This window comes from Dasypus novemcinctus, chromosome 9 (assembly GCF_030445035.2).
Source record: "Dasypus novemcinctus isolate mDasNov1 chromosome 9, mDasNov1.1.hap2, whole genome shotgun sequence".
Classification (NCBI taxonomy): Eukaryota; Metazoa; Chordata; class Mammalia; order Cingulata; family Dasypodidae; genus Dasypus; species Dasypus novemcinctus.
Window position 1 is genome coordinate 71,068,932 of NC_080681.1, and position 18,242 is coordinate 71,087,173.

The 18,242-nt window shown below is 43.4% G+C and overlaps 1 protein-coding gene across 1 annotated transcript in view; it reads left to right on the top strand.

Annotated features, from left to right (window-relative positions):
• Positions 1-9,926, top strand: part of LOC101440653 (cytochrome P450 2J2-like) — a 48,915-nt gene extending 38,989 nt beyond the window's left edge. The window contains exons 6-9 of the mRNA XM_058304717.2: positions 2,820-2,961; positions 5,014-5,201; positions 8,080-8,218; positions 9,713-9,926. Coding sequence (XP_058160700.1) covers positions 2,820-2,961; positions 5,014-5,201; positions 8,080-8,218; positions 9,713-9,891 — 648 coding nt within the window. The 3' untranslated portion in view covers positions 9,892-9,926. The remainder of the gene's footprint in view (positions 1-2,819; positions 2,962-5,013; positions 5,202-8,079; positions 8,219-9,712) is intronic.
• Positions 9,927-18,242: the final 8,316 nt, after the last annotated feature.

Genomic DNA, 18,242 nt, shown 5'->3' on the forward strand with positions numbered 1-18,242 from the left:
ATGTGTGTGTGTGGGGGGGGGGAGGGGATGGTGTAGGTTGCCAAAATCAATTCACACAGAAAAGAGGAAATGGAGGATGAGGAAACACAGCAAATGTGAAGCACTCCCTGCAGCACCTATCATATAAAGAAAAGAAAAGAAAAGAAGAAGAAAAAGAGAGAAAAGAACAAAAGAGAGGAGAAAAAAAGGGGGTGGGCAAAGAAAAGGGAGGGAAACAAGCAAGAAAAAGAAAAGGAGAAAAAAACTAAATAAACAGAAAAGGACCTTGGGGCATAAAATGGGAGAAAAGTCCAGGAGATAAAGCAATATTAGCAACCAAGACAAAAAAAATTTTTTTAATGAAAAAAAAAAAAATACAAACACCGAGGGCTAAGATAATCAAAGACTTGGGATGGACCTCAGGGCACGGTGGATTCAGGGATGGGAAGTCTGTGATATTGCAGACTCAAGGTGTGTGAGTCTCTGGAGTGTGGGCCACCAGGGTTTAGGGGACACAGACCTGGGAACCACGCATCCAGTTAACAGGGGGCCTGGGAGCACCGCAGTGCAACACAGCCTTCCGGGATCCCCGCAGCTGGGTGCCAGCCCTAGGGGGAGGGGTCCTGCCCACAAACTCTGACCTCCATGTCAGAAACCCAGAATTCCACCTCTTACAAGAATCTCTTCTGTCACTGTCTCACCAAATCGACATCCAGACACCTCCTGCCCTGCAAGCCCCCAAAACAGCCTGCTGGGGGCACCACTGTACTATAAAGAGTTCAGGGACAGCCACGGATGGGCTGCCAGCTCTAGGTGGAAGGATTCCTCCTAGAACTTCTGACCTCCGTGTCAGAAACCAAAAATTCCACCTCTTGCAAGAATCTCTTCTTTCACTGTCTAACCAAATCGACATCCAGATACCTCCTGCCCTGTAAGCCCCCGAAACAGCCCGCTCAGGATTGGGAACTCCCCACTCAATGAAGATCCCAGGGATTGCCACAGCCCAGCCGCCAGCCCTAGGGGAGGGGGCTCTACCCAGAACCTCTGACCTCTGAGTCAGAAACCAAAATTCCACCTCATGCAAGAATCTCCACCGTCACTGTCTCACCAAATCGACTTCCAGACACCTCCCACCCTGCAAGCCCCCGAAACAGCCCACTCATGACTTGGGAATTCCCCAGCACAACAAAGCCTCCAGGAATCTCCGCCGCCAGGCCGCCAGCCCCAGGTGGAAGGGTCCCGCGCACAGCCCCAAACTCCGTGAAAGAGACCCAAAATTCTACCTCTTACAAGAATCTCCTCTGTCACCATCTCACCAAATCGGTGTACAGACACCTCCTGCCCTGCAAATACCCAAAACAGCCTGGTTTAGCAGGACTCCAACCCTACTCAGCCGCTTCTTTGCAGGAGAGATTATAAAGTGCACTCACTCAGACGCCATCTTGCCCCGCCTCTCCCAATTTAACCATTTTATGAGCCTTAACTTCTTGATTTCTCTATAGTCCCTTTTGCCATTTGTGGTAGCATTCAATGCACATGCATGGACATCTTAGGGGATCATTGTTCAACCTAATACAGTGGGGTGGTAAAAGGAGAGGCAGTGTTTCAGAGAATGTAATACTAGGAGTAGCATTAACTCAGGATTGGTGAGGCAAGTAGAAATAAAGAGAGAGGGGTTGAAAAGTATTTGGCTTGAGGCCTTGGGAATACCTAAATATTTCCTTCTCATGCCCTGAGCCCTACTCTCTACCCATATCTCTGTTATAATTGAGAATAATAAAAGCAGTTTTTCATTATCTGTTGGGCCTATGGCCAGTTAAGTATCCTTTTCTCCAGCCCACAATGCAGAACACAAGTAAAACTGAGTTGAATGCTGCAGTTAGCCTCAAGGCCTAAGTAGGTCCTCCTACTACCCCATCCCCTATATCATTTACTTTCCAACATTATAGGCAGAAAACAGGGAGAAAGCTAAGAGAATGTTTGGCCTTTAACAGTGACCCCTCTAGTTAACATATAATCCCTATATAGATGTCTTAATCTTTGACTCATCTGATTAGTGGGCAGAATGGTGGATTTATTTCCCTTTCCTCTCTTATTTCATCTTTTTTGGCACAGTATTAATGGAAACTTTGTTTTTTCCTCAAGGAAGAGACTTTACTTCCTACAAGGTCCTCAGGTATGGGACCACACAATAAGAGGAATGTTGACATTGAAAATTACAGAGGAAGGTGATAAAAATGGTGAGGTGTCACGAGGAATGTTTGATGGAGTCGGAGATTTAATCTAGAAGAGATTGATGGGGAAATATGAGAATTGCTATATAAAAGAGGAATTCAGTGTAGTCTTTCTTCTATCAGTTTTGAGTATGTGCTCTGTTTCTTTTGCATTATATGCGAAAGATATTCGCATGAAATGGTCTTAAGAGGGGCATATTATTTTCACTTTACAAAGGAGAAAACTGAGGTACAGTGAATTTAAGGTGCTTGCTCCAAGTCATACACCTGTAAATGATATGACTGATATTGGAGCTAATGTCTTTCTTATCCTTATCCCATTCTCTTTCCACTGTATCAAGACCTTCTCTCAAATTATAGGCATAAGAAATGTCTGTATTGATTTTTATTCCTCCAATTGCTGGAAGCCCAAAGTAGCTTCTGACCTTTGGGACAGGACAATGCAAATGATATTGACTTAATAGCCGCTGTCTCCTGAGTATGCCAAAAGGAGAATCATTTATCCAGAGGACATTTCCTTCCACGTTCCCTCCTTAGGATGAAGCCCTGTGTTTTATGGTCAAGCACAAACACTGCAAACAAATCCATAAACATTGTTCTTTCTAGAATTCTGGTAATGCTGCATCTAGTTTCCATGAAGAAAACCTCATCTGTAGCACCCTGGACCTCTTCTTTGCTGGAACGGAGACAACTTCTACAACACTACGCTGGGCTCTGCTTTACCTGGCCATAAACCCAGAAATCCAAGGTGAGCATGTTGGTGTTGGACCTGGAACAGGCACTGCTTCCCAGAACCTCCCAGTCCCTAAAGTTGGGGCCAGAAAAGAGTAAGGTAGAATGGAAAGTCACAAGGTGATACGGACTTGAGAACTGGGACATTCTTCAGTTTTTCTCTTGGGATAGTGATGAGTCCTGGTAATACAAATATAGCAGAGTCCCTGCCCTCCAGAAGGCCATAGTCTAGTGAAGGAACAGTGTAGTCAAAGGGCATTGTAGTTGTTTCCATGGAAGAATTGTATTCTTATATGAAAATCTGGATGTGCCTTTTAAGTGTTAGCTTCCCATTGCCCTCTTGGTAATGTCCGTACTCCTTACACTGGTATATAATACCCTCTAATGTACCTCTTTCTGCCTGTGCAGCTTCAACCCATGCCCTCTGCATGGGGTCTCACTAAATTACATGTCATTTATATTTGCACCATCTTTATTGATGCCTCTATATCACCACAAGTGATGTTCCTTCTATAAAGAATTTCTCTACGGGGAAACGGACTTTGGCCCAGTGGTTAGGGCGTCCGTCTACCACATGGGAGGTCCGCGGTTCAAGCCCCGGGCCTCCTTGACCCGTGTGGAGCTGGCCCATGCGCAGTGCTGATGCGCGCAAGGAGTGCCATGCTACACAGGGGTGTCCCCTGCGTGGGGGAGCCCCACGCGCAAGGAGTACACCCATAGGGAGAGCCGCCCAGCGCGAAGGAGAGAGCAGCCTGCCGAGGAATGGCACCGCCCACACTTCCTGTGCCGCTGACGACAACAGAGGCGGACAAAGAAACAAGACGCAGCAAGGAGACACAGAGAACAGACAACCGGGGGAGGGGAGGGGAATTAAATAAATAAAAATAAATCTTTAAAAAAAAAAAAAAAAAGAATTTCTCTACGTTTTAAACCAGTATTCTTCTTAAAGAATCTTTTCAAATATTACCTCCACCATGATGTTTCCCATTTTTCTAGGAAATTTCTAGCATTTCTTCTTCTAGTGATGATCCAGTATATCTCCATCACTGTACCAATTGCACAGTATTTCCATTTGTTCTGCACACACTGTGCTCTATTGAAGAATAGTGACTCATATTCATTTTTCTCTCTCTAGGTCTCATAACAGTTTGAGCACATTGGGGCTGGTAACTGAGAGGGTACTGTTTTTCAAAACTGTAGGTAACAATTTATTAATGTACTTAAAATCAATTTGGCGAATTAAGACCAACTCTTTATTCTGAAATAAACATAGAATAGAAGATAGTTTGCTCTCCATGTACGAAGGATAAGCATGTTCATGAAACTTTATTTTTTTCGTATTTCATGAATGTATATATAATGTATGTGTATTTGTGTATATGCTTCCTAGAACATGATGAAAAATGCATTTCTAGGTTTGGGTTACATTTTTAGTAAACTTTAAAAGCTACTGAGTTAGGATATAGATTTTTTTTTCTCTAACACAGTGGCTTAAAGGATAGTTATTTCAATCCCAGGTGAAAAGTCTCAGGTGGAGTCTGCAGAGTCCTTGGAGTTCAGAGCTCCTTCCAGCTTGTTGCTCTGGTGTATCTAGACTAATGCCCTTGTTGGCACTAAGAAGGCTTACCCCTAGGTCTGCCTTTCAACTGATATGGAGCGAAAAATGAGAAGAGAGCACATGTACCTTCTATTGGTCACATTTACTGACAAGGGACTCTGAGAAGTATAGTCTTTAGATGAACAAACATGTATCCAGTCAAAATTTCTATTACAGTAGAATAAATGAAAATATATATTGGGGGACAAATAGTATTTTCTATCATATAGTGGGTGCTCATGTACATAAGTTCTGCAATTCTCAAAAAATCCTGGGTTTCATTCCCTGTACCTCCTGAAAACAAACAAATGAAAAAACCAAAACTCATTGAGGGGGCAGATCTAGCTCAGTGGTTGAGTGCCTGCTTCTCATATATGAGGTCCTGGGTTCAATCCCTGGAATCTACTACTACTACTACTAATACTAATACTAATAATAATAAAAATAATAGAGCCTTCTTTTCTTTTCCAGAGAAAGTACAAGCTGAGCTCGACAGAGTGATCGGCCCTATGCAGCAGCCAAGCATGGCAGACCGAGAGCGCCTGCCCTACACCAATGCAGTCATCCACGAGGTGCAGAGAATGGCCAACATCATACCCCTGAATGGGCCCAGGGAAGTGTCGGCTGATACCACTGTGGCTGGATACTACCTGCCCAAGGTAATCAGGGACTCCTGAGACTTTCAAACCTATCTTTATAGATGGTTGGAACCTGAGCTTGTAAAGAGGCATGTTTTCATATCCTAAGGAATCACATGGACGGGAAAGTATATTATAGCAGATACAATACTATGGTCTTCCTCAATATGAACTTTGAAAGAGTAGTTCAACTAGCTGTTAATAGATATTTGGGGGAGGGAATTTCCTTGGTCCAATATGTTTAGGAAAAGAAGTCTTGTGGGATTTCTCAGAGTTTTACTATGCCAACATGCATTGTGAATCTTTATGGGGATACAACTATCAGTAGTACTACTTTCTTATAGGAGAGCAGCTCACAGGTTTAGGGACTTTTGAAAATACTGCTTCATACAGTGCTGGGGTCATGGAATGTTAAAACATGAAGGGACATTTGAGACCAACTGGGCCAATATCACATTAATGATGGTGTTTCTAACATAACCCCCACAAGTATTTTCCAGCTTTTATTTACAGTTCCAGTAAAGGGGAACTTAAGTATCAGACCAGAGAAACCAACCTAGGTGTTAGTTCTTAGTTAGTAGATAGTGAATTAGTCAGTATACCATGGTTTCTAACCCATGTTAGAAAGGTAGTAAAAGGAGCCAACACTTATTAAGCATTGATTTTGTGCCATGGACTATCTAGGTTCTTTCAAAATGATTAGTCCTCTAATAATTCTTTGTTATGCCCATCTTATAGCTTGGGAAATTGAGGTTCAGAGAAACTTGCCCAAGGTCTCTCAGCTACATAGTAACAGAGATGTGATACAGAAACAGTTCTGTTCTGATTGAAGGAATATATGTATCATGTCCCCTCCATGTGAGTTGCTTTCCTTTGACTTTAAAAGAGTCTCCCTGTGTTTTTTCTCTATTGGTCCCTGTTAAATTCTCCTTATCCTCACAGAGAATTCTGATCCTACTCTTACCATCCTCTTCTCCTGAGCTCTGTAGACAGCTCTCCTTTACCCTCAGTGCCCTCTCCCCAGAGGGCACAATCTCAGCTCTGGCCTTTGCTTTCTTACCACCTTGGTCAACCACCCAGATCCATTCCAGTTTGTCAAAGTCCCTTTGAGTGTGTCTTACCCAGGGATGACTTCAAGTGGCAGAACCAGAGGAGCTTCTGCTTAACCTTGATCACTGCTTAGTCACTCTTTGGTCACTATCCTTGCACAGCCAGGATATACAGCTGTTGCCTTCACTGATTTCCTCACTGATTAGCCATATTACAGATGATAGCTGGAGACAAAATTCTAGGGGCCATTTCCTATTTTCTAGCAATTTCGTGGACTCAAGGGAACCATCCCAGGTAAACAAATTTTGTCTACCACTTGATTTTAGCATCAAGTTTAAATGTGAAATTTCTCAGCCCAGGAGCTGAGAAATCTAACTATGATAGAGAGGTAAGGAACCAGGTCTTTGGAAGACCAGATTCATACATGGCTTTGCATCCTCCCCTTACGTCTGCTGATTAACCTTTCAGAGCTTCAGTTTATCTGTAATGTGCTTGAGGAGGTAGAATGATGTCAAGTAGGTTGAGCACTTAAAACCTACTGCTTAATGTACAGTGTGCTCAAAAATATGTTATGGTTCTTTATTAATTCAACAAATATTCATTGAGCACTAATGTGCTTAGATCTAGAGAAACAATCCTGAGCACAACAATCCTAGAAAACAATCAAAACAAGAACATAATTTTAAGCCATGATAGGCGTCCAAACAAGGAAGCTCATATGAAGCAGATAAACTGGTGCCAGAGTAGGGACAGGAGTAGTCTGAGAAGGCTTCCCAAAGGAAGTGATCTGTGAGCTGAGGATTAAAGGATGCCAAGAGGGAGGAAGAACATTCCAGGCAGGACCCAATAGGCCTTAAAAAGGCCTTGAAATGAGTGGAGACTTGGCATGTCTGAGAGACTGAAAGAAGACCACAGTAAGTGGGAGAGCAGGGAGGAGGAGGAAATGGCCCAGACAAGGCTCAGATGGTGAGTCTTTAACCTACAGTGACTGGAAGCTCTGCAAGGGTTTCAGGTCCTGGTGTTTTAGGGTGGGAGGAGGGGGTGGGATGATGAAATCATTTTCAAGGCTCACTCTGCTTTCAGGGTGCATAGCAGATTGAAAAGGCAAGAGAGCATGTGGGCCAGAGTTGGTCATATACTTTAGGAGTAGAGACAAGCAAGATGGCTTGTCTAGGGTGGAGCACTGGACATGGAGTGGAGGAGGCAGCATCAAGAGAAAATTAGCAAGTGAAGTTGACATTTGTGCCAATGTGTTTGATAAAGGCAGAGTAAGCAAAGGGAGGGGTTAAGGCTGTCTCCTGGGTTCCTTGCTTATAATTGGATAGATAGTGATGACTTTCACTGCACTACCTGATTCTATTTTTAACCCACTGTTTGGGGTGGGGGATGATCAGTGTGACATTGAAAGCAATGGGGGGAAGAAAATGGGAAAAACAGGGATGAATAACAATTCTTTTACCCTCGTGAGCTGCCACACTGAGCAGCTGGTTGATTTTAGTCCAATGCCGGTGGACGGCTATACCATTCTCTCATTGTTGCGTATTCATCCCCTCCCAAGTCCTAAGCTGTCCCGTCCCTGTATAGAGAGATTCACGCCACAGTCAAGAGTAGCCAATCTACCCTGGTAAAATTCCCGACAAGCAGTTATGATCCACACTGTGAGCTGTCCATGGACACAGGATTCTGGGGAAAGGAGGAGTGGCAGTGGTCTCAGTAGATGTTGGCTTAGGGAGGGCAGGGGAAATATACAGTGAGGTTACACCCTAGCTTTGAAGCTCGAGGACCCACGCCTGTGCACAGGCATGTTGCACATAAAGAGCCTTACCTGAGTCATTGCTGTCTTTTCTAGGGGACCATGATCATGACCAATCTGACTGCACTGCACAGGGACCCTGCAGAGTGGGCCACCCCTGACACGTTCAATCCGGAACATTTTCTGGAGAATGGAGAGTTTAAGAAAAAGGAATCCTTCCTGCCTTTCCCAATAGGTGAGTTGTAATCAATGAGCATGAGTGTTCAGAGTTCCTCTTTCAGTCTCCCCCACTCTTCTGAAGTCCTTTGCTTTAGTTGGAATGTCTCCATTTGGTCCCACCAGTGTGACTCTGTCTTGCTGTTGGTGGCAGCCTCAGGATTCCCTGGGCTGTGCATTTATTCACACTGTTCCTTGCTTTCTGAAGCTTCCCTTGCCTCTGATGGAGATTTCAGCTTTGCTTTGTTTTATCTGGAGCATGGGAAGCGAGACCCAAACTGTGCCTCTTGCTCACAGAGAAGTTCAGTCACCTGCCCTCTTACATGCTTTTTAAAATGCTTCATATTCATTTTAAGGACCAGCCCACTTACACAGACATAGGCCAGATTTATAATAAAGAGATTGAAGGTGGGCAGAGAAAGGGGCTATTTACTATTAAGGGCATCAGGTAGTGACTATAATTGTCATAGGCTTAACTAGGTCAACTTCTAATCTGTACTCACTGAAAAGGCCCTTTTGCCTTATTAAAATTTCAGTTACCTTTTTAAAATTTAGTTAATACTTCATTCACTTAATAGAATGGGATGTGGCCAGATAGTGCCAAGAGTGAGCTGTGAAGAGAAGTATCTGTTATAGCATTGGGCCTCACACTGTAAAAAGACAGACTTCAATTTGTTGGAAAGACTATTGTGAGAGTCAGGGAGGTCAAAGCAGCTCAAGTGGAAAGGGCCTCTTAAATTCTTGACTTCATCCATGTCAGTGATATCCCCAATAATTGAGGAAGATATGGATAAATAAATATGCTTTGTAATTTAGAAACTTCTCTAACATTTGGAAAATTTCCATTTAAGGTCTACAAAAAAAATAACAGGGTTTTCTTGTGTTGTCTGACTTTTAATTGTTTATTAATTGATTTTTGAAAGCCTTTAGGCTAGACATCTATTTTCTTAGTCAACAGGAGCCTCCCAGTTCCCCAGTTTAATTGTTCTGTGCCCTCACCTTTTTTGCCAGCCTAATCCCTGAAGGTAATTGAGTTTGTGATCCCGGGCATATGCTCTCTGTGCTTTAGTTTACCTGGGAGGTTACCACACTGTAAATAAATCTCTGGAACCTAGCAGACCCTTCCTTTGCCCAAATTTTGCAGGACTGTTCTATCAGACTGGGAAAGAGCCTCTGATCATCCATCCTAACCCATTCCGTCCATAGAATAGTCATCTGTAACTCAGACCTATCAGATGTCAGAAATATCAATAAGCTCTCCTGGCCTTTATAATCCCCAATTTAGAGGTAACCAGATTCTTGAATCCAAGTCAAGGACAAATAATAATGGACAGGATTTTAAAAGCTTGCTATGCTAAAATGGCTTTATTTGCACAGAGAAAGTGCTTTCAACTCACCTTTTCACTGTCTGAGGTCCTAAGTCATGGCTGCTCCAATTTTAAGCAGGCATTCATTCTCTGTGGGGTACCTCCTCAACCTGGAAGATAACTGTCTTACTCTTTCTGTCTTTCAGGAAAACGCGCATGCCCTGGAGAACAGTTGGCCAGGTCCGAACTGTTCATTTTCTTGACTTCCCTTATGCAAAAATTTACCTTCAAGCCTCCAAACAATGAGAAGCTGAGCCTGCAGTTCAGAGTGGGCCTCACCATTTCCCCAGTCAAATACCACCTCTGTGCCATTCCTAGGGGGTGATGCTGTTGGAGAATGACAGGGGAAAGGAAAGCAAGAAGAAACGAGGAATATAATCTGAAGACTCGTGTCTGCTCAGAAGTGGGGGACAGAATAAACGTGGCCCTGAGGAAAAATCACAGAAAGTGGACTGAGAAGAAACTGGATCCAAAACCCATGGGTCCACTAAATCATCTTTGATGATTTATTTACATTCTGAATGATATACCATTCCATGCAATGAAAATGAAGAGAGTTGCTTGTAAGAATCAAAGGAATTAATGTACTTTAGATGGTTTCTAAACCATAGAGCATATCATAAAATTATAGTTGTTATACACGTCCTCCTTCCTTACATATTACTTGCTTGTGATCTATTGATATGTATCAGGTCAACAAAGTGGTGCAAATGGTTGATGCACATTAGTAGTTAGAATGGGGGTCCAGGTCATACAGGTTAGCCTTACAGACTTGAACATGTGGTAGCATGGTGCATGTTTCATCTCGCTTGTCCCTAAGAATGGCTCTTTGGTGTCAGCAGGAAATACATGGTTCCCTATTTGCAGGCAGGGAAAGCAAGTGTGGCTGAGCTGTTTCTGTGGTTTACATAAGGAGGTACTACTTTGACTTTGGACTCAGGATAAAGTAAGATTTGACCACAATTAACTAAAACTGAGAAGTAGATTTAGGGAAAAGTGTGGAAATGTTTTCCATCTTTAAGAGTGGCTGTATTCGTCAGCCTCCTTACCTTAATTCCTCCATCAGGCATGTATTCCCATCATGATTCACACCATGATTTAACTGTGATTGTGTGTGCTTCTTTCAACCAGGCTGTAAACTTTTAGATGGCGAGTATTTCCAGCCTAAGCTGGTAGAGTATATTATAACAGGGAACCAGAAGTAGCAGAATGCTTTTCATCCCCTCTGTGTGTGATTGCTCAAGAAAATGATAGCCATAAAATGAAAGACAGGTAACTTTGAATTTTGACCCCAACTCTCATGCTAATGAGTACAACTACCTTTTGAACCTGACTAAACCATATAAACAGATGTTTTTTTACCAAGTGTAGCAGTAGCAGAGCAGAAACCCTAAGTTCCTACAGAAATGTGCTCAGTTCACGCATAGCTGGAATTCATGAATCAGAAAGAAGCCTCCAGGAGAGATACACAAAATTACAATACTTGACATATTTACAGAGAAGGAAGAAGGGCTGCCTAAGTGACTAACAAGGGCAGTGTATTAGGGTTCTTTAGGGTAATAGAACCAACAGGAGATATCTATAAATAGTATGAGATTTTATAATAGTCTCTCATGATCATGCAAAACACAAGTCCAAATTCCACAGGCCAGGCTGCAAACCAGGGCTTCAATTAAGGTCCTTGATGAGTACCTATGGGAGTCGGTGGATTACTAACTTGTCCAGTAAGTTAGAGACGGTGCAAGAGAATACACTTAAACACTGTTAAGTGGCAGAGCCCTCCTTTATTTCAAGATGTATTAGTATATATACTTTTTTGGAGCTGGACTTTTTCCCAGGAATTTTTCAGGTTAGACATTTGAACTTTGCTTTTTTTATTGCCATATCAGGAGGCAGGGGAGCAGGACAGCACAAGCTGTTTCTGCTGAACTTTGATGCCTGAACAAAGAACACATATACAAATAGAACCTTATGGCCTTGCTACTCTGTTAGTTTTTACTTCTGCTACTATAATCAGGGGCAAGGGGTAAAGCAGATGGAGCTGTTTTCAGCTCAAAGACTTTGCCCAAGCAATAAACAAAAGCATACGTGGCTGTTTACAGCTCACAAATGTTAGTAGCAATCATAAATTCTTTATCTAGGCAACCACAAGTACCCCAAGAGATGCTGGTCATATGAAGCAGAGATGGGAATTCTCTCTCTCTGAATGCTGAAATCACTTCCCCTTTTAAGGTCTTCAACTGATTGGATGTCACTCATTGCTGACTGCAAATTCCAGTTTGCAACCAGCCATCTATGCGATTAAGTCCATTAATGCCCCTGTGTTACAATTAGCCCAGTGCTTGCTTGATCAAATACCTGGGTACCATTACCTAGCCATGTTCACACATTAGCCTAATCATCACAGACAGCTTCCTGGGTGAGGAGGTAGCTTTGTGGAACCAGGAATTCTAGAGCTCAGATGCTGTGTCAAGGTGCTCTTCATTTAAGCTAACTCAAACCTGCTAAATAGTTTCCTAGGCTTCTGGGACAAAGTTCTACAAACTAGCTGCCTTAAAACAACAGAATTTTTTTTAAGATTTATTTATTAATTTCTCTCCCCTTCTGCCCCCCGCCCCGGCCCCCCCCCACCCCGCCCCGGTTGTCTGTTCTTTGTGTCTATTTGCTGCGTCTTCTTCTTTGTCCACTTCTCTTGTTGTCAGCACAGGAATCTGTGTCTCTTTTTGTTGCATTATCTTGTTGTGTCAGCTCTCCATGTGGGCGGTGCCATTCTTGGGCAGGCTGCACTTTGTTTCGCGCTGGGTGGCTCTCCTTATGGGGCGCACTCCTTGCGCATGGGGCTCCTCTACGCAGGGGACACCACTGCATGGCACAGCACTCCTTGTGCGCATCAGCACTGCGCCTGGGCCAGCTCCACACGGGTCAAGGAGGCCTGGGGTTTGAACCATGGACCTCCCATGTGGTAGATGGAGGCCCTAACGACTGGGCCAAGTCCACTTCCCAAAACAACAGAATTGTATTGTCTCATAGTCCTGGAGGATAAAAGTCCAGAATCAAGATACTGGCAAGGCCATGTTCTCTCGGAAACTGTAGGGGAAAACCCGACATTATCTCTTCCAGCTTCTGGAGTTTGCCAGCAATCCTTGGCTTTCCTCAATCTCTGTCTTCACTGTCACATGACTTTCCCCCCTGTGTTTGTATGTCTGTCTCACTGTGTCCAAATTTCCTACTCTTTTAAATCCATCAGTCCTATTGGATCAGGGCCCACCCTAGTCCAGTTTGGCCTCATCTTAGTTAATCACATCATCAAAGTCTCAATTTGCAAAGAAGGTCACATTCATGGGACAGGAGATTAGGGTTTGAACATATATTTGGAGGTACACAATTCAAGCCATAACCTACCAAATGGAATTTGGGGTGAGGATGAATGTTCAGAAACATTTGGGTTTATCTTTCATAAACCCCTTACTGTGACCTTGAGCAAGATATTTAAAACTGCAAACCCATTTTCTTCTTCTAAAACATGAGTACAAGAATAGAAACCTCACTGTGTGCCAGTAAGTTTAAAACTTAAAATCATGAAATACCATCTGTATAACAATCAGACTGATGGCATGGTACTCTCAGATTCAAGTTTTAGTCCTTCCCCACCCTTAAACATACTCAGGGAACTTAATTCTTTGTCTCTGAAAGAAATTTTGGACAGAGCCCATCACTTTTCTCATCACTCTTAGATAATAAATATTCTTCCTGTTGTATTCAGTCCTAAGAAGAATCATTTTGGTCAATAAAATTTGTAGCCAGTGTTTTATTTACACAGCTCCATAAATGAGCTGGTTTTGCTCTCACATGTTCAGCCTATTTTTACACCTAGCAGCCTGACAGATGGTGGGCAGGAGGCGTGTCCTATTCTTCCTTTTGTTCCATTTCCCTTACCAATCCTCACATCCACAAAGGGTGCTTCTGGCTCCCCGTGTCTTGCATGGGAGGGTGGGCAGGACATCTTGCCATCTGGGTGAGGGGTTAATTCCCAGGGCTAATTGTTGTTCTCCTGAGGTCTCTGCCACCAGCGCCCTCCTTCTGCGATGCCCTTGGCTTGGATAGTGATTTCCTCCACTGAGTCTCTCTCCCAATCCTAGGTGTCTGCCCATCCAGCTTCTCTTTACATCACACTATCCCTCCAGGCAATCCTCTGTGGATCCAAGTGAGTTCATGCTGGCCAATCCCATGAGGTGCCCATCAAGTCCCCCACATTTACCACATTGGAGGACAGTGCAGATCCCTATCAGGAGAGCCGTCCCTCCTCTGCCCTCTGTCAACCTCACACTTATCTCTTACTTCAGTGTGATATGAGTTCTTGGTACCCTAGAAACTCTAAAAGGAACTGCTAAACCCTTTTGACATGAAGCCTTTAGATTCATGAGGGAAGATCATGCCCCTCCCCTCCATGGGGAGAATGGGGTGAGCGGTAGGATGGGTCTCTCAACAAATCCCCTACAATACTCCAAAAGCCCAACAACTCCTCACTGAAGTTCCTCTCTTTCTTTTCCCTTAATTCTCAACTATTATGTATTCTTTCTCAGGTGATAGGCTATGAGTCACATAAACAGCCTCGTAGCAAGTCCTACCTGCACAGGATTTCAAGTGTCTGTTTTTAACTGTGAGTTTAATGGCATTAGGCATGAATTGTTTGGCTTGCAGCAATTGGAACCCCATCTGAAACAGAGAGGAAGAAAGCTGTTTTCACATCCTGATACAAATATCCAGCACAAGAAGCCCTTATTAAATGTTCTTTCTCTTTGTGTGTTGAATGAAGGAATAGATGCATGACCCACGGGACACCTCAGGATCTTACTGTGTCCCCAGGATGGCACTATGGACAGCAAGGACCCATCAGGACTATAAATGGAGCAAACCCTGGACTAGAGCTTTACTGAGCTCTGACACCTTACAAAGTGTTCTTTGTGTTTTAGTTTTATTTTATCACACACATATGCTCGATTTTCTGCCATTAAGTCCCTTGAAAGTAAAGTTTCAATTATATTTGTAATAGGAGATTATACTTCGTTTTATTCTGATTAGCTTTGGCTATATGGCAGTATAATACAGTATGACCTAAAAGTTAACATGTTTTTATCGGGTAAAATTGTATTGCTTTCCCAATACCCTCACACCCTGAGGTATCTCTCAAAGTGTGGAAAAATCCAGGCCTTAGGAATTGTTAATTCTACCTGGAAAGAGTGAATGGAGCTGTGCACTGGAACCAATTCTCACATTAATAATATTTTCATGTCAATTCAATAAATATTTATTGAGCATATGCCATTAGCAATGACTAACAAGGGGAGTACAAGGTTACATTAAGAGCATTTTCATTTCAATTGAACAAATATTTATTGAGTGTATACCATAAGCCAGATATGCAGTGAATAACAAGGGGAGGTTCAGGCTCATCGATTCTTAAATCTTTCAGTGTAGTGAAAATGAGAGTGAGGATTGTAAACATATAAACACATTTACATTATTGGCCCCTTTGTCAGCCAAAGGGGTGCTCCTGCAAAATACCAGAAATCAGTTGGTTTTTATGGAGGGTATTTATTTGGGGTAGAAGCTTACAGTTACCAGGCCATAAAGCATAAGTTACTTCCCTCACCGAACTCTATTTCCTCTTGTTGGAGCAGGATGACTGTGAACGTCTGTGAGGGTTCAGGATTCCTGGGTTCCTCTGAGCTCGTCTGGTTTCTCCACAAGGTTAGCTGTAGACTATGAGGCTCTCTAAGCTTTGACTCTCTCCAAAGGTCAGTTGTAGACTAGCAGTTGAATGGCTCTTTCTCTCTCCCTGGGGTTTCTACCATGTCTAAGGAGCCATCTCTGTTCATCCATATTCTCCTGGGACAGGTCTCTTGGCTCAGGTCCTCACTTCCTGGGTCTTGCTTCTCTTTCCTCTGTGTCTGACTTCCTGGGGCTCCACCTTAAGACTTGAGCATCAAATTCCAACATCAAAACTCCAACATCAGAAACCCTCAGCTCTATCTTTTGCCATGCCTTTGGTGGGTGGGGACTCAACAGCCTAATGACATGGTGCAATCAAAATGCTAATCATAACTTAATCGTGCCCAGGTACAGACCAGATTACAAACATAACCCAATATCTATTTTTGGAATTCATACCCATATCAAACTGCTACAGGCCCCATTGAGGAATGTGTACCAAAGGAAAATTTCTCAACCATATGCAGCTCCATGCATCTTTCATCAATTTCATCATTGCACAGTAATCTTTAGGGGCTGGGTGTATATAATGAGTAATTCCCCCAAATTGGCCCCTGTATTAGTTTCCCAAAGGGTGCTGATGCAAAGTACCAGAAATTTATAATGGGGATTTATTTGGGGTAAAGCTTACAGTTCCAAGTCCATAAGTCCAACTCAAGGCACCATAAGAAGTGCTTTCTCAGCAAAGTCAGCTACCACGTGTAGCTAGTAGGCCATCTCTGCCTGGTCTCTCCCTCCCCTCCAAGATTCCTCTCTGTGGCTCAGCTGCTCTGCTTGCTTACCAATTTCAGCTGCAAGCTGGCAGAGGGCTTGTCTCATAGGGCTTCCTATATCAGTCTTGGCTGGTCTGCTTTCTTCCCAATTTCAGCAGTAAGTTGTCAGGCAAATTGGCTTCCTGGAGCCTGAGCTGTTTTAGCTTTCTCCTTCATATCATACAGTAGGATAAAAAATGACAGAGCTCTCTCTTTCTGCATCTGTCTGAGTGTCCATTTATATCAAACCAAGCAAGGGGTCAGGGTCTCAACGTGGGTCAACTGAAAAGCCCTAGAGAAAGAGGTACCTCCTGAGAGCCTCCATGTTGCTCAAATGTGGCCAGTCTCAAAGCCAAACTCAGCATGTAAATTCCCTCCAGTGTGGGACATGACTTCCAGGGATGAGCCTCCCTCGCACCGAGGGATTACTACCAAGTACCAGCTGATGATGTGGCTGGAAAATGACCTTGGATGAAAGGGTCAACTCAGACCAGCAGAATATCTCAGCCTACATGTAATATCAGGAATTAAAAATGTTTTTTGACTCTGAATAAAAGGGGGAAATGGAAAGGGCAAATGAGTTGATATGGCTATGAGTCTTCAAAAAAGAGCCAGGAAGTCATCAGAGGGGTCATCCTTATGCACACCTCAGCAGAGTCCCAGAGACAGCTAAAGTAGATACAACCCCAGATATTGGTTCTTCTGAGGGCTACAGAGACCCACAAGTTCTATGGTCATGGCAGATGGACTTCAGTGCCATGTCAGTTGGCCCTACTTTGGAGTTTGTGGTCCTGAGTGTGATGGAGTTGGACTCAGGTGTGATCTTTGCTCACAAGCCTCTCCTGTCACTTTTACCAGACCTGTGGTTGGTGCTGGGTTTAGTGTATACTTGGGGGACCTGAATCTTTGGACTGTCCATGTGATAGCCAGGCCCTGAGCCTCAACAGACTTGCAACTCCTACCTTCTGGTTTACTGGACTTACCCCAGCCAGCTAACAGGGAGGTGAAGAAGGTCAACCACCACACCAGGGAGCCAAGAGTGCTTACAACTGCAAACAGGAGAATTGCATCCATCATCCAAGTGGAGTCGAGGCACCCTCTCAATAGAGGGGTGGAGTGGACATAGCCATCCCTGGGTCCACAGAATGGAGGAATAGAGTATGGGTAAGAGTGGACTTACTGATACTCTATTCTGGAACTAATGTGATTAGTAGTGGAAGTAAATGTAACACTGAGATGGAGAAAGTGGACATGATAGCTGCTGAGGGTGGGAATGGGAAGAAGAGATGTGATGTGGGGGCATTTTCAGGACTTGGAGGTGTCCTGGGTGATACTGCAGAGACAGTTACTGGACATTGTATGTCCTCCCATGGCCCACTGGGTGGACTGAGGGAGAGTGTAAACTGTAATGTGGACCATTGACCATGTGGTGCAGCAGTGCTCAGAGATGTATTCACCAAGTGCAATGAATGTCCCATGATGATAGAGGAGATTGTGGAGTGGGGTGAGGAGGGTGGGGGGTATATGGGGACTTCATACTTTTTTAATGTAACATTAAAACTAAATTAATTAATTAAAAAAAACACAGAGTTTTCTTATGTCCTTTTAGGAGGTCCTAGATTATAAAAAAAATCCAAATAAAATATTTGGATTATAATAAAATATCTTATATCCTGAATTATAATAAAATATCTTTATACTGAAGTAAAGGTACACAATTTTCAGCAATGGCATCACTTGAGTCTCTATTATTCCTTTGAATTTTCAGATGCCAGTGTCATTTTAAATTTTGGAGTATATACATATATATATAAAGCCATTTAAAGTTTAAATTCAAAAACTGAAATAAAATCCAGATTATGAATAAAAAATAAAAAATAAATAGGCGGCGGACTTGGCCCAGTGGTTAGGGCATCCATCTACCACATGGGAGGTCCACGGTTCAAACCCCGGGCCTCCGTGACCCATGTGGAGCTGGCCCATGTGCAGTGTTGTGCCACGCAGGGGTGTCCCCTGCATAGTGGAGCCCCAGTAACAAGGAGTGCGCCCTGTAAGGAGAGCCGCTCAGCATGAAAGAAAGTGCAGCCTGCCCAGGAATGGTGGCGCACAAATGGAGAGCTGACACAACAAGATGATGCAACAAAAAGAAACA